Source organism: Muscardinus avellanarius (genome assembly GCF_963383645.1).
Source record: "Muscardinus avellanarius genome assembly, chromosome: 9".
Taxonomy (NCBI): Eukaryota; Metazoa; Chordata; class Mammalia; order Rodentia; family Gliridae; genus Muscardinus; species Muscardinus avellanarius.
In genome coordinates this window covers 28,186,055-28,204,391 of record NC_137795.1, presented here as the reverse complement: position 1 = coordinate 28,204,391, position 18,337 = coordinate 28,186,055, and the positions used below count along the sequence as shown (strand labels likewise).

Below are 18,337 nucleotides of genomic sequence, written 5' to 3'. Positions count from 1 at the left end.
AGGTTAGCAGCCAGCCTTGGCTACTTAGTGAGGCCCTCTGCAGCTTAGTGAGAACTTGTTTCAAAATAAAGAATAAAAAATCAGGCTGGGGGTATAGCTTGGAAGTAGAATGCCACTGATTCAATCTCCGGTACCCCCCACACACAAAAAAATATGTTCCGTTTCAGGTGTCATTGGGACTTTGAAGTATATATGATGAGCTGGCAGGTCTGGAGAGTTATGGGTTATTTACATTTGTGAGTTATTTACATAGATAACTTCAAAGCTGGGTGTGTTGGCACACAGTTGTAATCCCAGCATTTGGGAGGCTGAGATAAGGTTCAGGGCCAGCCTCAGATACTTAGTGAGGCCTTTTGCAACTCAGTGTGAGACCCTGTTTCAAAATAAAGAATTATAGCTGGGCATGGTGGCGCACGGTTGTAATCCCAGCATTTGGAAGGCTGAGACTGGAGGATTACGGTTCATGGACAGCCTCAGCTACTTAGTGAGGCCCTCTGCAACTTAGTGAGACCCTATTTCAAAATAAAAAATGGGGCAGGGGTTGTAGCTCGGAGGTCAAATGCCCCTGGGTTCCATCCCCAAACCTGCAAAAAAAAAAAAAAAAAAAAAAAAAATTAAAAAATAGGGCTGGAGGTGTAGCTCAGAAGTAGAATGCCCCCTGGGTTCCATCCCCAGTACCACAAAAAAAAAAAAAAGAAAAAAGAAAAAAAAAAAAGAGAAGGATAAGAGGATTGGTAGGTAAGTGTGTTTAGAATCAGAAGAATGAAAGCATTCCTATCCAGAGAATTCTGTTTTCTCTGAAAAATAGGAGGCAGGATCATCTATTAAAATGGAGGAGGAAGAGGGTGAGGCTGGAGGTTGATGAAAGCAGTCTTTGAAAATGGCATTATGGCTGGCAGTGTTTTCAAAGGTTTTTATGCGGTTATGATTTTATAATGAATATTCATCCTTAACTGGCCTTCAAAGCCCTGACTTGCCTGATCCAAGCTCCTCCAGTTGTATCTCATGTCATCTTTTAGCCATTGTACTCTAGGCAGATGTCTCCCTTCCAAGTGCCTGAAACTCTCTTCCTCCTCTGCTTCACTTCTTACTCTAGAGGCCACTTCCTCCACGAATGCCTAGATTATGTCAAGGCCCTGTACTATAAACTCTTACATTTTTTTCTTCATTCACTTATCTCTCCATGAGTGCAGCAGTCACTTTTTAATGAGTATCTTTTCTACTAGGTTTGAGCTCCCTGAGAACAAGGACTGTGTCTTATTCAGCACCATATAGCCAACATCTACCACATCCTCAAATGTTTGTTAAATATCTGATGTATGGCTGCAGTTTGAGAGCAAAGTAAGAAAAAAAGTGGGCAGAAGATGAAATACCAGGGGACAACATTCTAAGGATGGGAAGTAAAATACATTGGAGAGTAAAAAGTAATAATCTTAGGAAGAAATAAATCATGGAATTATGTATTTGAGACCAAAATATAAATTACAAAAAAGAGAGAGGAGTATGAAATGTTATAGGGAAACCAAAATAGAAAGTATTAACTGGATTTGAAAAAATGGTGATGTTAGCAAATGAAGTTTTAATGGACTAGTGTGGGGTAGGGGTGTGAATTTTAGACACTAGGAGGGACAGAGTGATACACAGAGAGGGAGGGAGCTATCTCCTGTGCTGCCTAGCCTTTCCAAGATGGCACGGATGTTCTTCCTTTAAATTCTAGTAGAATATAATGCATACTGTGATCATGATTGTTTACCACTTGTTGGTTGAATGGATAATTATTGAAGCCTATATTGAAAGGAGGCACAATTGCATTAATATTTCCTTCTAAGGAGAAGAAAGATCATGAAAATGGGAAATATAGCCTTTCTCGAGGGCACTGTCTTCATTGTAACTCCTTGGTCTGCTTCTTTTTCAGGGTTTCAAGTTTTGGGGAAAGAGGATCTAATAATCTTATTTTTAGTTAAATGTTAAGTCTTCGAATCAGTTTTCTATGTTAAAGAGAATGGGGTCATATTATGAAGGATCTGTATTTTTGTTTAAGGACCTGTATTATAAAGGACCCATCTTATGTAATGAAGTCATGTCTTCAGAAGGTGGAAATTGTAAGTCAGCTAACTAACCTAGTTAGTGTTTGCTACAACTTTAAATAAGTTAAATGGCAGAATGGCCATTGGCAGAATGATCCTGGATTCAATCCCCAGTAAAACACACACGAGTGCACACACACACACACACACACACACACACACACACACATTATCTAAAATTATGTAAATACAAGAGCAAGGAGGCAAATAAAAAGTGGAAGCTACAGTTGGGCATGGTGACAAACGCCTGTAATCCTAGCTACTTGGGAGGCAGGAGGATCAGAGTTCAAAGCCAGCCTGGGCAACTTAGTGAGACCCTATCTCAAAATAAAAAGGGCTGGGGATGTATCTCATTGGTGCCTTTGGGTACCAAAAAGAAAATGCAAGGGAGGAGAGATCTATATTCAGTATTATTATTATTATTATTATTATTATTATTATTATCATCATCATTATTCATTAATATCATTGTCATTATTCATTATATTTTTATGAATTCATTGTGGTATTTAAGACTTCTTCATTGCTTATTTTCTTTCTCTGAAGTCAATTTCTCAAGGTTCTATATCTCATGGAGTGACCCAAACTGTGTGTGTGTGGTACTGGAGATTGGTTCTATTTCTGAGCTACACCACCAGCCCTATTTCATTTTTTTATTTTGAAACAGAGTCTTGCCAAGTTGCTGAGGATGGCCTTGAATCTAGGATCCTCCTGTCTTAGCCTCCCAGGCACTAGAATTACAGACATGTACCCCCATGCCAGGCACAAACTTATATACCTGTTATATTTATGTGAGCCTTTGGCCTTGAGTGTATAGGATTGCTTTAGTCTTTAAGTAGGATTAACTACTAATAAACCTACTGAGAAGAAGGGAATAAAAAAAGGATCTCATGAAAATAGTAGAGGGACCAGCAAAGTTGAAGAAGGGATAGAAAGGGGGTGAAGAGGGAAATAGGAAGAACTAGGGAATGAAATTGACCAAATTACGTTATCTTCTGCATGTATGAATATATCACAATGAATCCCACTCTTAATGTATAATTTTTTTTAATTTATTTTTTATTGGTGCAATGTATTCATACATCATAGTGGTATAAAGAAAATACTTTTGTAGACATACATGCACATCTCGCCCAGTTAGCCCCTACCACGATCCCCACCCCATTCCCTCCCCATCCCTCCTTCCCACGCTTGGCTTACTGGTTGACATCTAGTATTATAGCAATTTATACAATATTAACATTGATAATCTCACATAACAGTTTCATTTGTCTGGTACCAAACTTTTGATGACTTAAAGATAACATTTCAATATTTCTTTTTGCTTTCTTTCTTACCAGAGAATATTTTTTTCTTTTTTTTTTTAGGTGAAACTATCATACATTTATTTATTTATTTTTCAGAAAAAATCTATCATGATATGGAATATGGACTCTAGATACCCAAAACAGTCTCAAAGAAGAACAAAGCTAGAAGATGTATATTTTCTGATTTCAAACCATATAAAGCTACAATAATTGAAACAGTGTAGTACTGTTCTAAAGGCAGATATATAAACCGTTGGAGCTAAATAAAAGCCTAGAGATAAATTCTTCCATACATTGTCAAGTTATTTTTGACAGGGTTTCTATGAACTTTTGGTGGAGGAAATACTAGTCTTTTAACTAAATATTGTTGAAAAATAATAATAAATGAAAAAGAATAAAATTGGACCCTTACCTAACACATATACAAATATTAACTCAAAATAGATAAAAGACCTAAATATAAATCTTAATACTATAAGCTTTTAGAAGAAAATCTGGGTCATAAAACCTCACAACATTGAAATTGGAAGTGATTTCTTGGATATGATTTCAATGGCACAGGCAACAAAAGAGTAAACAAACTCCCTAAAAAATAAAAAAAATATTGTATATCCAAAGACAATGTAAACAGAGTTAAAAGTTACTGATTCTCTTCCAAGAGTTCCTCCTGTGACCCATTTCTCCCTAACTCTCACATATTAGGGAAAGCATCTGATTTCTTATTTTTTGTGCCTGACTAATCTCACTTAGCATAATGTCCTCCAGTTCCATCCATTTCCCTGAAAATGATGTAATTGAGTTTTTTTTGATGGCTGAGTAAAATTCCATTGTGTACATATCCCGCAGTTTTGTAATCCATTCATCTGTTGATGGACATCTTGGCTGGTTCCATAGTTTGGCTATGGTGAATTGTGCAGCTATGAACATAGATACACATGCATTAGTTTGGTAGTTTGGTTTCTTTTCTTTTGGGTAGATACCCAACAGTGGTATTGCTGGATCAAATGGAAGATTTGTTTCCATTCTTCTGAGGATTCTCCATACTGTTTTCCAAAGTGGTTGCACTAATTTGCAATCCCACCAACAATGTCTTAGAGTTCCCACTTCTCCACATCCTCGCCAGCATCTGTTGTTGTTTGTGTTTTGAATGATGGCCATTCTAGTTGGAGTTAGGTGAAATCTCAGGGTAGTTTTGATTTGCATCTCTCTGATTGCCAGTGATGTTGAGCATTTTTTCATGCATTTATTGGCCATTTGAATTTCTTCTTTTGTGAAGTGTCTATTTAGTTCATTTGCCCATTTTGTTATTGGATGCTTTGTTTTCTTAGTGTTGAGTTTCTTGAGTTCGCTGTATATTCTAGATATTAGTCCTCTATCAGTGGTGTAGGTGGCAAAAATCTTCTCCCATTCTGTTGGCTCTCGATTGAGGTTCTTGATAGTTTCCTTTGCTGAACAGAAGCTCTTCAGTTTCATGCAATCCCATGTATTGATTCTCCTTTTAATTTGTTGTGCCTTTGGGGTCTTGTTGAGGAAATGTTTGTCTGTGCCTATGTGTTGTAGTGTTGGACCTATGCCCTCTTCAAGGAGCTTCAAGGTCTCTGGTTTAATTTCCAAGTCTTTGATCCATCGTGAGTTGACTTTTGTACAGGGTGAAAAAGTGGGATTAACATCCAATTTTCTGCATATGGTTAACCAGTTTTGCCAACACCATTTGTTGAAGAGGCTATCTTTTTTCCAGTGTATGTTTTTGGCCCCTTTGTCAAAAATCAATTGGCTGAAAGTGTGTGGACTTGTTTCTGGGTCTTCTATTCTGCTCCATTGGTCTATATATCTGTTCTTTTGCCAGTACCATGCTGTTTTTATTACAATGGCTTTGTAGTATAGTTTAAAGTCAGGTATTGTGATTCCTCCTGCGTGGTTTTTGTTGCTGAGAACTACCTTGGCTATTCTGGGCTTTTTGTTATTCCAGATAAATTTAAGGACTGATTTTTCTATGTCTGTGAGGAATGATCTTGGTAGTTTAATGGGCATTGCATTAAATCTGTAGATCACTTTTGGGAGGATGGCCATTTTAATGATATTAATTCTGCCAATCCATGAACATGGAAGGTCTTTCCATCTTCTAAGATCTTCTTCGATTTCTTTTTTCAGTGTTTTATAATTTTCTTTGTAGAGATCTTTTACTTCCTTGGTCAAGTTTATTCCTAGGTATTTTATTTTTTTGTGGGAGATCCTGAGTGGAAGTGTTTTCTGAATTTCTTTTTCAGTGGATTTATGGTTGGTGTACAGGAAAGCTTCTGATTTTTTAAGATTGATTTTGTATCCAGATACCTTGCTGAATTTGTTGATCAATTCTATAAGCCTTTTGGTTGAGTTTGTTGGGTTTTCTAAATATAGTATCATGTCATCTGCAAATAGTGAAAGCTTAAGTTCTTCTTTTCCTATTTGTACTCCTTTGATTTCCTTTTCTTGCCTTATTGCTCTGGCTAGAGTCTCTAGTACTATATTGAAGAGAAGTGATAGTGGACATCCTTGTCTCATTCCAGTTTTTAGGGGAAATTCTTGAAGTTTTTCCCCATTTAATATGATGTTGGCAGTGGGCTTATTGTAGATTGCCTTAATAATGTTGAGATATGTTCCTTCTATTCCAATTCTCTGCAGTGTTTTTATCATATATGGATGTTGAATTTTATCAAATGCTTTTTCAGCATCTATTGAGATGATCATGTGGTTTTTGTCTTTGATTCTGTTTATATGATGAATTACATGGATTGTTTTTCGTATATTGAACCAGCCTTGCATCCCTGGGATGAACCCTACCTGGTCATGGTGAATGATTTTCTTGATGTGGTTTTGAATGCGTGTTGCTAGTATTTTGTTTAATAGTTTTGCATCCAAGTTCATCAGAGATATAGGCCTGTAGTTTTCCTTCCTTGAACTGTCTTTATTCGGTTTGGGTATTAGTGTGATATTGGCTTCATAGAATGTATTTGGGAGAGTCCCGGTTTTAATGTATAATTTTAATGCACCAGTAAAAGTAAAAAAAAATATTTACTAGGGCCAGGTGTGGTGTTATACACCTTTAGTCCCAGCTTAGGAGGTTGGGGCAGAATTGCTTGAGCCCAGGAGTTTGAGGCCAGCCTGGGCAACATGGCAAGAAAACCTGTACCCCCTCCCCCCCCAAAAAAAAATACCACTAGACTTGGCAGTACTAGTGTGGCCTCTGGGATTTTAGTTTATGCTACTTAGTAATTAGCCTATTGTTTCATGGATGCTGCAAGACACAAGTCTCCCGTATCCTAGACAACATACTTGATTACTCACTGCCTGGCATTATGAGTGTTAGCATATATGCCTCTGTTCCTTTGCCTCCAGTACTAAGAGGGAGATGATGAATTGGTGGAGCCCTGATGGGTGTGTGTACACAGCACAGCAAGTTTGTATTGCACCTAAGGAATCAACACCAAGCTCAAGAAATCTGTTTATTGTAAAGAGGGAAACATTATCTCAACATTATTCTGTGACAACACAACACTGAGAAATGGTGGCCTGAATCTTCTATTCTTGGCATGTCCAAGAAGATATGTGAGATTCACAAACCAATTGACTCTACCAGCAACCAGAAGCAACTAAGAGTAGAGAAACAGTCTGTTTTTGTTGTTGTTGTTTTTTAGGTGACGAAAGTCAGGCACCTAGCAAATGTAACTCTTGTTCTTTTCACCTGAAGAGGAGGTAAAATGAGGTCACAATGGCCAGGAGTTAGCATCCAATTCTGTGGGAATGTTATTATATCATTTGTTAAATCATTCTTCTTTTGGGTACCCAAATGTCTAAGGTAGCAGAACCTACTAACAGACTGATTTCTGAGATCAGAAACATTTTTCTAAGTGAATCATTAAAGCAGAATAGTGACAAGAGCTTCCATTTCTTAGTTGCCAGGCTATTAACTCCAGTTATAAAGAAACCATTCTGTCTGTATAAATTATGAGATTAGATCATCTGAGAATAGATTCTGCTGCTTAAAATCAAGTTTTAAAACCACTGATTTAAAAGGCTTTTCCTTGGAAAGATAATTGTGTGTCTGGTATTGGATGCAAAGGTAAAGAAGCTGAGGGAATTGAAAGAGAACATTTTTGGCTGTCATCCAAAAGAGAAAGAATATTTTGAGCTTATTATCTAACTTTCTAACTGCCTAACAAGAAAGGACAGGTCTAAATTAGAATGGAAGACAATGCTATTTTGTTAGTGGTAACATTTTCTCTGTTGAGAGCTACATTCTTCTACTTAAGGTCTCCCTCTGCTAAACAGTACAGTTAAGGTGCACTTTAGGGGGAACCCCCATCTTTTGGTCCTCTGAAGAGTATCTGAATATGCAAATTACAGTATTTAGATTACAGGAATATGCAGGGTGACTAAAAGGTTTCTTAAGCAAAGAGTCATTTTCCATCTTTGTTTCACTAGAGAAGCAGTGCACATGGATCACCAAGTATTTGTTCTTGAGTCACTAGTGTATTTTATTTTGTTCCATTGGGCTATTTATTGGTCCTTACATAAACTTTGAGTTGAGAATCTCAGAGTTCAACATCAAAGCCCTACCCCAACCCCCAACACAAGTTAACTGGATCTAATTAATACCTGTGAGTTTTATTTCCTTGTTTGCCTCATCCTCTGGGTTCTCTATTTGCTTACTAGCCAGGAAATGCTGTATTCTGTCTTAAGTGCTTACCGTGGCTGCTCTTGTCTACCACTAACTGTTCTTTTGTATGTTCTCTACTGACCAATTTAGGAGGTTATTTAAATTTTTATTTCAGAAAACTTTGAAATTGAGCAGGTACCTGTTAATTTAACCTCAGGCTTTGAGAAATTACAAGCTGAAATTTCACTTCCATTTCCCATCTCAATTATTTTAGTGTCAAATCCATAGCTCTCCAGATGTTCTGCAGTCAGCCAAATGACAGCTTAAAGCACTATATCTAATTCTGTACTAGTGATGTAAAGTCCCCCAAATTTGACTTTCTGGAGCCTCTGTTTTATTTCTCACACCTGTTTTCTCCCTCTAAATTAAAATTAAAAGCAACTGAATTCCAACTATTTGCTTTTCTGGATTCTTAATATTGGTCAGTCTCCTCACCAGAAAGACCTTGCCCACAGTGAATGTAGCCAGGATATCACCTTCAGCAGCTGCAGGCTGATCAGACTTTCATTAGAATGAATTTGAATTTAGTTAGTGTAGCAAATGCAAAGCTGAATTTTTTCAGTTTCAAGGTAGCTGTCCACATTCTTTCAGTATGTCAAAGGATCCCTAGGATTCTTACAATTAGCACAGCATCATTGCCACCCATACAAACCTGAAAAGGTATAAGCAAATCTGCTATCTCTACACTATACTGTGCAAATATTGACAGGTTATTATGCAGTCTAGCCCAAATTATTGTTCCCATCCAAAAACAGAACAGAATCTTTTTGTTTCTGGAGAACAGAGATTTCAAGGAAAACACGAGAAAGAAAATCTCAGCTTTTGGCTCTAACAGGTTGCCAGTCTGTTGGCTGTCAAGAGTCTTCTGATTGTCAGGTTAAACTCAGCAAGGAGGAATCATTCATCAAGACTGGGATTGATGGGCGGTGCATGCTTGTAATCCCAGTACTTGGGAGGCTAAGACAGGAGGATTGCAGGTTCTCCGCCAGCCTCAGCTACATAGTGAGGCCCTTCTCAACTTAGACCTGTTGCAAAATAAAGAATAAATACGCCCGGTGTGGTGGCGCACACTTGTAATCCCCGTGCTTGGGAGGCGGAGACAGGAGGATCGTGCAGGTTCGAAGCCAGCTGCACTGGCTTAAGAGACCCTGTTTCCAAAAATTAAAAAATAGGTCTGGGAGTGTAGCCCAGAGGTAGACGGGTTTCCAGGAACCCCAGTACCACCAAAAAAAGAATAAAACAGGGCTGGGGGGTGTGGCACAGAGGTAGAATGCCCTGGGTTCAATCCTCAGTTTAAAAAAAAAAAAAAGGCTAGGACAAGTATAATAGGTGATTATAGTAGTTTAGATAGATTGAAAAAGAAAGAAGGAGGAAGAGTATTTCTTACATTCTTTTCAAGGTGGAATTGGTGAAAAGAAGCATGGTATAAGCTACGGTGGAACATATCTAGGGATTTGCAGAAACAAGACTCTTAAGGGAGTGTACTATTTCACATTTTTAGGGTAGTGAAAGCTGGTAGTAACTGCATCAATCCTAAGCACACAGAACTCTCTCTTTCCTACTATAGAAAAATCAGTAAGACAGGTATTAGAGCTAGGCATGGCAGCACATGCCTGTAATCCCAGCACTTGGAAGGCTGAGATAGGGAGATCATAGTTGCCAGTCTCATCAACTTAGCAAGACCCTGTTTCAAAATGAAAAAAATAAATAAATAATAAATAAGGGCTGGGGATGTAGCTTAGAGGTAGAATATCCCTGTGTTTCATCCCCAGCTTTTTGTTTTGTTTTGTTCAGTACTGGGGATGAAGCCCAGTGTCACTCTACCACCGAGCTATACCCCCAGCCTGATTTTTTAGTCTGTATTTTGAAAAAGGGTCTCACTGAGTTGCAAAGGGCCTCCTTAAGTAGCTGAGGCTGTCCGAGAACCACAATCCTACTGTTTCAGCCTCCCAGATGCTGGGATTACAATCACAAGACTAGATAGACAACACAGACTGGCAACCAGATGGGTGCAGTGGTACATTTGTAATCCTGTACTTAGGAGGCTGAGATAGGATCTGAGAAGGATTACAGGTTTGAGAACAGCCTTAGCAAATTAGCAAGCCCTCCACAACCTAGTTTGAGACCCTGTTTTCAAATAAATAAAATTGGGATGGGAGTGTAGTTTGGAGGTAAAATGCCTCTGGGTTCAATCTCCAAGACAAAAAAAAAAAGGACAGAAAGTACAATGTTTCCATTTAGTCCCTCACCTCTTTCCCCACACATAGTTACCCCTATTAACATCTAGCATAGATGGTTATATATTAGTTACACTGTTGAGTATTATTACATTATTATTTACCAAAGTCATCTACAGTTAACTCTTTTTTCTTTACTGGTTTTTTAGGGCTTACTCTTTATATTGCATATGTTTGAGTTTTGAAAAATATATGTATTCACTCTTATTTTCACTTCCCTAAATATCCTGTGTACTCCACTTTCTCACCAAGTTTTTGAAATATCTTTATCATATACATAATTCTCATTTAATGAAAATTCTTCTATTTCTTAGATTTGTTTCTTGATACTTAATTGTTTTGCTGCTGCTATGACTTGGGTTTTCTCATTTGAGTTTTTTATGGTTGATTACTCATAGATGGGTTAGTGAATTGTCTTTTCATATTTTATTTGTATCTGACCATCTTACTGATTTTTCATGGTAGTTCTACAAGGAATAAGTTGATAATGTCTTTATTTTCTTACTGATTTGTATAAAATTTCCAGAAAATTGTTAATACTAATGCCAATGACATATAAGCCTTGTTTCAAATTTTAATGAGAATGCCTTTCCTGTTTCACTGTTATATGTAATATTTGCTGTTACTTTCCCTTTTTTTTTTTTTTTTTCAGTACTAAGGATGGAACCAGGGGGCATTCTACCCCCAAGCTATACCCGCAGCCCCATTTTTAACTCTTTATTTTGAAGCAGGGTCTCACTGAGTTGCAAAGGGCCTCACTAAGTAGCTTAAGCTGTCCGTGAACCACCATCCTCCTGTCTCAGCCTCCCAAATGCTGGGATTAGAAGCATGTGCCACCTGGCTTTGCTGTTGTTTTCTGATTAATGCACATAGACACATAATTTATTCAAAAGTCTCACAAGGCTGGGGATTGTGTTACTCGGTTTGAGAGACTGACCCATTACTTGAGAGGCTGAGACAGGAGGATTGAAGGTTTGTGGCCAGCCTCAGCAATTTAGCAAGGTCCTCCACAACTTAGTGAGACTGTTTAAAAATAAAGTAGGAGTAGGGATGTAGTTCAGAGGTAGAATGCCCCTGGGTTCAGTCTCTAGTACAAAAAAAAAAAAAGCCCACTTTTGCAAGTTTTTCTACACAAATGTTTCCTCTTTTAAACTTTTGATGTGATTAGTCACCTTAACAGGATCATTTTTCTTGAACTCTTTTGTTTGTTTGTTTGTTTGTTTGTTTGTTTGTTTGTTTGTTTTTGCAGGGCTGGGGCTGGAACCCAAGGGCATTTGACCTCCGAGCTACACCCCCGGCCCTATTTTTTATTCTTTATTTTGAAACCAGGTCTCGCTGAGTTGTAGAGGGCCTCACTACATAGCTGAGGCTGTCCGCAAACCGCAATCCTCTGGTCTCAGCCTCGCGAATGCTGGGATTACAAGCATGTGCCACCACTCCCGGCTCCTTTTCTTTATTTTATTTTATTTTATTTTATTTTATTATTTTTGGGAGGGGGCAGTACTGGGGTTGGAACCCAGAGGCTTTCTACCTCCAGGCTATACTCCCAGACCTATGTTATTTGGAAACAGGGTCTCACTAAGTTGCTGAGAGCCTAAGTAGCTGAGGCTGGCTTCGAACCTGTGTGATCCTCCTGTTTCAGCCTCCCAAGCGCTGGGATTACAAGCATGCGCCACCACGCCCGGCATTTCTAAAATAATATTTTATCAGTATTGTTCTGGCTTCAGTTAGCAAATATTTGAAAGATACATAAATTAGTTCCTAAAGGAAGGAAATACGTGCAAAGAAAATGTGGGCAAAATAGCAACTGATACTTTGGCTTGACAGTTAAAGAAAAAAGACAGCAAGGAAGCGTAATAAGTAGTATAAAAGAAGATGGCATAAGATAAAAATATCAAAATATTGTTATAATATGAAGGAATAAACTGAACCCTATTATAAATATCAGATGCTAAGAACTTCAGCCAAGTCACAGTCTTAGCCTGTTCTTTTCCACTGCAGTAACATACCACAGACTGAGTACACTACTGAGGAAAGCCCTCAGGACCCAGGCTTCTGTAAAAGTGAAAGTCACTTCATCTTTTAGCCTGCTCTTTAGAGCCCATTGCCATTCATTGTAAGCATAACAGCTTATTCCATTTTTTAATTCACAGAATAATGTAGGAAATAGCAAATATTATTAATAATTTTAATAAAACCCTTAAGTCTTTAGAAGCTACATCTTCTGAGCTACCAAGCCATTTTCAGTTTGTGAGTGATAAATTGTTTTGCCCTGGTTATTTGCTTCATATTCCCTGAGTGCCTAGGAGAGCACTTAACACACCATAGAAACCAAATGTCCTGTGAGTCTAACCAGGGCATTGTATGTTTCACTTCATTAAGAAATTGAAATTTATTTGACTGTAGTGACACACAGCCGTAATCCCAGTACTTGGGAGGCAGAGATAGCGGATCACAAATTTAAGGCCAGTGTTTGGTAACATAGTGAGACCTGTTTCAAAAAAAAAGCCAGGGGTATAATTCAGTGGTAAAATATCCCTGGGTTCAGCTACACACAAACACATACACACACACACGCACACAAAACACAATTTTATTTGACAAAGGACATTTTTTCTCTGGAAGTTAGTCCATAAAGGTTACAGTGAACCTTGTTTTTCTTTTTAACAATTCTTTTCTTTTATGGTACTGCAAAGGATGTCCAGTATACTCACAGGTTTTTTATTTTTTATTTTGAGGCAGAGTCTTGCTAAGTTGCCAAGACTGGCATTGAATGTTTAGCTTCATTAAGAAATTGAAATTTATTTGACTGTAGTGACACACAGCTGTAATCCCAGTTATATCTCTGATTATCGTGTCTCACCCTCCCAAGTGTAAGGATTATAGGTTTGTGCCACCTGCCTGGTTCCAGTGTCTTAATGAAGTGTTCACCGTAGATCTGTCTTTCAGCAACCTAGATTGATACCATTTTGGCTGTGGTCAGAAATTGTCATTTAAAACTGGATGTTCTCTGGCTTCTATCAAAAATGTGTTTGAGAGAAGAGTTATGTAAGGAAAGATTGCTCAAAGGACATTTGGTTCATCCATTCTGTATTCTGCATTGTTTCTGTTTCAGGTTAGGTCTGTGAGGCTATTTTCTTTTAAAAATAAATGCAGTGTGTGTCTTTATCAAAGATAGATAATGGGGGGGGGGCATCTAAAACCAGTTTGCTATACTTGAAAATTTATGGAAGGCATTGCCATTTTTTTAATTTCCCATAGAAAAGTGTATCATGAGAAATACCTTGGAATCTGTGTCAGAAAAAACTTGAGGGTTCCCTGAAAGATTAGTAGACTTTTCTTTGGTTTTGAGTATGAGAAACTTTTATTTTTTTGTGTTGGCTGTTTGGAAGCCCATTGCCAATTTTGATACCATGTGATAGCTCTGTAAGTCCTTCCATAATATGCCTAATAAGCAAAATTCCATGCTGGAAAAAGACTGGATTTAAATAGAAAATAAAACATGTGATAAGCATTTTATGTGTATTGCTAAACTAGGCCTAGTGATCCTCTTTTAATTGTACATATTTTTTTTTTTTTTAGAAAACATTGTGTGATGTAATCCTAATGGTCCAGGAAAGAAAGATACCTGCTCATCGTGTTGTTCTTGCTGCTGCCAGTCATTTTTTTAACTTAATGTTCACAAGTAAGTATCTTAAGTTAAAGCATGCCATTATTTTCTCTGAGAATTAGATAGGTTTAAGTGAAAATGTGATTTTCCTAGTTTTGGTATTGAGGATTGAACCCAGAAGCATTCCACCTTCAAGTTATGCCCAGTCCAATTTTATTTTATTTGGAAACAGGGTCTCACTAGTTTCTGAGAGTGTTGCTATCTTGCCAAGGCTGGCTTTGAACCTGCAATCCTCCTGTCTCAGCCTCCCCAGTATTGGGATTACAAGTATATGCCACCATACCCAACTTTTTCCTAAATTTTTTTCCTCCTGGTACTGGGATGAAACCCAGGGGCATTCTACTTCCAAGCTACACCCCAGCCCTATTATTTTTTTTTTTCTTATTCTTTATTTTGAAACAGGGCCTCACTGTGTTGCAAAGGGCCTCACTAAGTAGCTGAGGCTGGCCTTGAACCTGATTTTCCTGTCTCAGCCTCCCAAATGCTGGGATTACAAGCATGCACCACCAGGCCCAGCTCTTTTTTCTACTTTTTAAAGCATTTTAGAACTAGAATTACAGAATATTGAGGACATTGAAAAGTAGTTAGGTGATGACTACTCAAAGGAATCATGTAATTTCATCATTCTCTAAGGGCTTGATACCTTTCATGAAGAAGATATAGCTTCTACTTGGATTTGGATGCCTTAGTTTTTTTGGGGTTTTTTTTTTTGTGTGTGTGTGTGTGTGCACGCGCGTGCGCGCGCATGCTGGGGGTGGAACCCAGTGGCTTTCTACCTCCGGGCTATACCCCCAGACCTATTTTATATTTTATTTGGAAACAGGGTCTCAATAAGTTGCTGAGAATCTCACTAAGTAGCTGAGGCTGGCTTTGAACCTGTGCGATCCTCCTGTATCAGCCTCCCAAGTGCGGGGATTACAAGCATGTGCCGTCACGCCCAGTGCCTTGGGTTTTCTTAACCTCAGGGGGAAAAGCAGAGGAGGAGCTCTGTCTGATGGCATTTAGTCTAACAAGTTATACTAAAATAAGGAAGAAAAGGAAAATGATAAAGAGGAAATAACTCCAGATTTGGAGGTGAAAACTGGTTCTAAGGCATGTTTCCTGTACTTAGTACTGTTTTTAAGATCTTAATCAGGTTAAATAATGTATCTGCCTTAAATTTTCCTGTTGGTGTGCTAGCTACCTACCAGCTTTTATAGGAGGAATGAGAGCTTGGTAAATGATAGGTGATCATGTAATTATCATTCTTATATGTATATTCCACCTGTATCAGAGCTGTTTGACTCATAAAAGTGCTACTAAGTTATTTTAGGAGTTGGGAAAAAGCAATCTAGTTTTGTGTCTTTGTTCATTTATACTTCAGTATGTTCTTTAAGATTGAGAGTTAATTTACACTTATTATAGGAAAATTAAGCTTGCTGGGGCATATTCTTCCATAGATCTGTTATTCTTCATGATCTAGTTTCTCAGTTAAACTTGTGGTGATAGTGAGGCCATTTACATTTCTCTTCATTTTAGCTAACATGCTTGAGTCAAAGTCCTTTGAAGTAGAACTCAAAGATGCTGAACCTGACATTATTGAACAACTTGTGGAATTTGCTTATACTGCTAGGTGAGTTAAGAATGATTTCTGTTTTAGAGAAGTATCATTTGGATCAACCATAGCAAACTTTTGTTGATAATGAATTGGTGTGCTCCATATTCTTCAGAATGTAAGGTTGGAAGATTGAAGGTCCTGTGCCATATTATTACATATTCTAAAATAATGTTATTTAAATAATAAAACTTGTGGGGAATTAATATTCACTTTAACTTATTTACAGAATTTCTGTGAATAGCAACAACGTTCAATCTTTATTAGATGCAGCAAACCAGTACCAGATTGAACCTGTGAAGAAAATGTGTGTTGATTTTTTGAAAGAACAAGTCGATGCTTCAAATTGTCTTGGTAAGAAATAACCGGGTTCCTGGAGTTTTTATCCTTATTATTATAAAAAAAAAAAAAAAAAGCATGGTGATACATGTCCTCATTTAATCTTAAAGACATCATCCACTAAAATAGTTTTTCTAGTATTAACATTTAAAAGGAGAAGCCTATTAGCTTGGACAGCAGTAAGCTCAATAAATATTGTATCAACACTTTCCAAAATGTAAAATGACTTTCATACTGAATTTCTATGTATCAAGAACAAGGAATAACGATTGCATCTATTAGTATTAAGGTATATGATAAATGTAAAAGTTTTAAGTATTTATGGTTTGCTAAAGTCTGTCACAGAGAAGCAAATGGAGGTCATGTATGCAACTGCCTGAGGTCACATAGCCAGTACATGAAGGAACCAGGACTGGGATTCAAGGAATCTAATTCTCAGACTCTGCTACATGTGCTTTCCCTCCACATAGTGATTAATACTAGAAAACATAGAAGTCTTAAATTGTCTATCTCTCCATTTTGAAGATATCACAAGAGTGAATATTTTATATTTGATGGAGAGAAACAGAGAAAGTCTGCCAGAGTTTTCCAGCGTGTGATGTGAGTTGATCATCTCCCACTGTAAGATGATCTCCAGTGGCAATGAATAAACTTCGTAATTACTTTTTTTTACCCTTCATGTAATTCAGAGGTTTTAAGGAAAGGGAAGAAGATTAGAGTGCTAGGAAAGCAAGGAGGAAAGAAAAGTACTCAAGGAAACAGAGAGACCTGGGACTCTAGGCAATGCTGCTTTTGAGCCAGGGTTTTGAAAAACTGAGGGGTGCTGATGACAGGAAGACAAAGGCTGGGTGAAGGGTTCCTGGAGATGGTTCTTGGTACTGGGGATTGAACCCAGCAGAGTAGTCTACCTCCAAGCTACAGCCCCAACCCTTTTTATTTTTTGTTTTGAAACAGGGACTTGCTAGGTTAGCGAAAGTCTCCTGAGGCTGTTCTTGAACCTTCGATCATCTTGTCTCAGCCTCCCAAATACTGGAATTACAGGTGCACACCTAGCTTGCTACTGGAGTTGTTTAAGAACTTGCACAAGCCTCCTCGGTTCCTCTGATCTCTAGGCTTCCCTCTATCTGGAGACTTCAGTACTCCTGCACACAGCCTCACTGTGAATGCATAAAGAGAAAAACTTGGAAGGCAAGAGAAAAGGAAACAATAACTCCAGAGAAGAATAAAAGCTAGGCAAAGGGGTTAAAAATGAGAGTAGGCCTAGTGTCCAGAAAAAGAATTGGACTAGATGGAGCAGGAGGGGAAACAGCCACATAGATAAGCAGTTATGGATTTTTTTCAAAAGGTAGCCATGGGTCAACAGAAAAAAAAAGTCCCTATATTAGGAAACAAGACTAATCTCCTGTCCCTGCTATGCAACAGAGATACTTTGGGATGAGACTCTGTCTGGGCCATTGTTTGGGGCTCCACTTACCAGTAAGCCTTATATTCTCCTCATGTAAATACATACTCTCGTACAGTGTATTTAAAGAAGTTTCTGGAAGAAGATGGCTTAGGTATATTTCTCTAATGCCTAGCACTGTAAATTTCTTACTAGGGTGATTCAACTACAAAGAAAAATTACTTAAAAACAGGGATTAGATGTGGAAGTACAAACTATGTTGTGGAACCTCGAGATGTGTCAAGCACATCTTAGGTTTTAGGAGTTTTGCCTCTGGATTCCATTTGTCATCATTGTTTACAAAGGGAGGAGAAAGGATAGCCCAGCACCCTAAAAAGGAGTCCACCCCTCTAGCTAAGGCTGAGACAGACAGGAACTCAAGCACATAGCCAAGGGTACTACCTCTGTAACTGGGGAGCTGCTTCCGCCTGCTTTCTGTGTAGCCCTGAGCATGGCTCACACTACTAGGAGACTTGAACTCCTATCTTAGTGTTTCTCCCTTTCAATTCTCTACTACCCAAAAGATCTCAAGAATCTGGCTTTCGTGAGTAATAATGGAACCTATGACAGCAGACTGAATTGGACAAAAATTATAAAAAGTTGAAGAAAATCAAAGATTTAAGGACATAAAATCAAGCTTAATAGTCAACCTGTAGGCAAATTTAATATAAGAAATGGAAGGAAACCTAAAAATAGAATGCATTTGAAACATGGTTTTCTGGTTTTGACATTCAATCAAACTGAACAACAGAATAGATAGATACTTCCTAAAATTAAAGATCAAATGGGAAATTGCCTCATGATGCAAAACAAAAATGGGAAGAAAAGGAAGCCATTAGTAAAAGGACAGAAAGATACTATTGTGAAGTAGGAGTTCCAAAAAATGTGTGTGTTCAATGAGTTTTTTGTTGTATTTGTTTTTTGCAGTACTGGGGATGGAACCCAGGGGCATTCTACCTTGGAGCT

The 18,337-nt window shown here is 37.9% G+C and overlaps 1 protein-coding gene across 2 annotated transcripts in view; it reads left to right on the top strand.

The window, feature by feature from the left end:
• The window catches only part of KLHL7 (kelch like family member 7), a gene marked incomplete at both ends in the record, with an annotated part of 78,132 nt that overhangs the window by 7,277 nt on the left and 52,518 nt on the right, over positions 1–18,337 (top strand). For both annotated transcript variants that reach the window (XM_080701538.1, XM_080701539.1), the window contains 3 exons: positions 13,910–14,012; positions 15,516–15,609; positions 15,821–15,945. In XM_080701538.1, the coding sequence (XP_080557664.1) occupies positions 13,910–14,012; positions 15,516–15,609; positions 15,821–15,945 (322 nt within the window). The remainder of the gene's footprint in view (positions 1–13,909; positions 14,013–15,515; positions 15,610–15,820; positions 15,946–18,337) is intronic.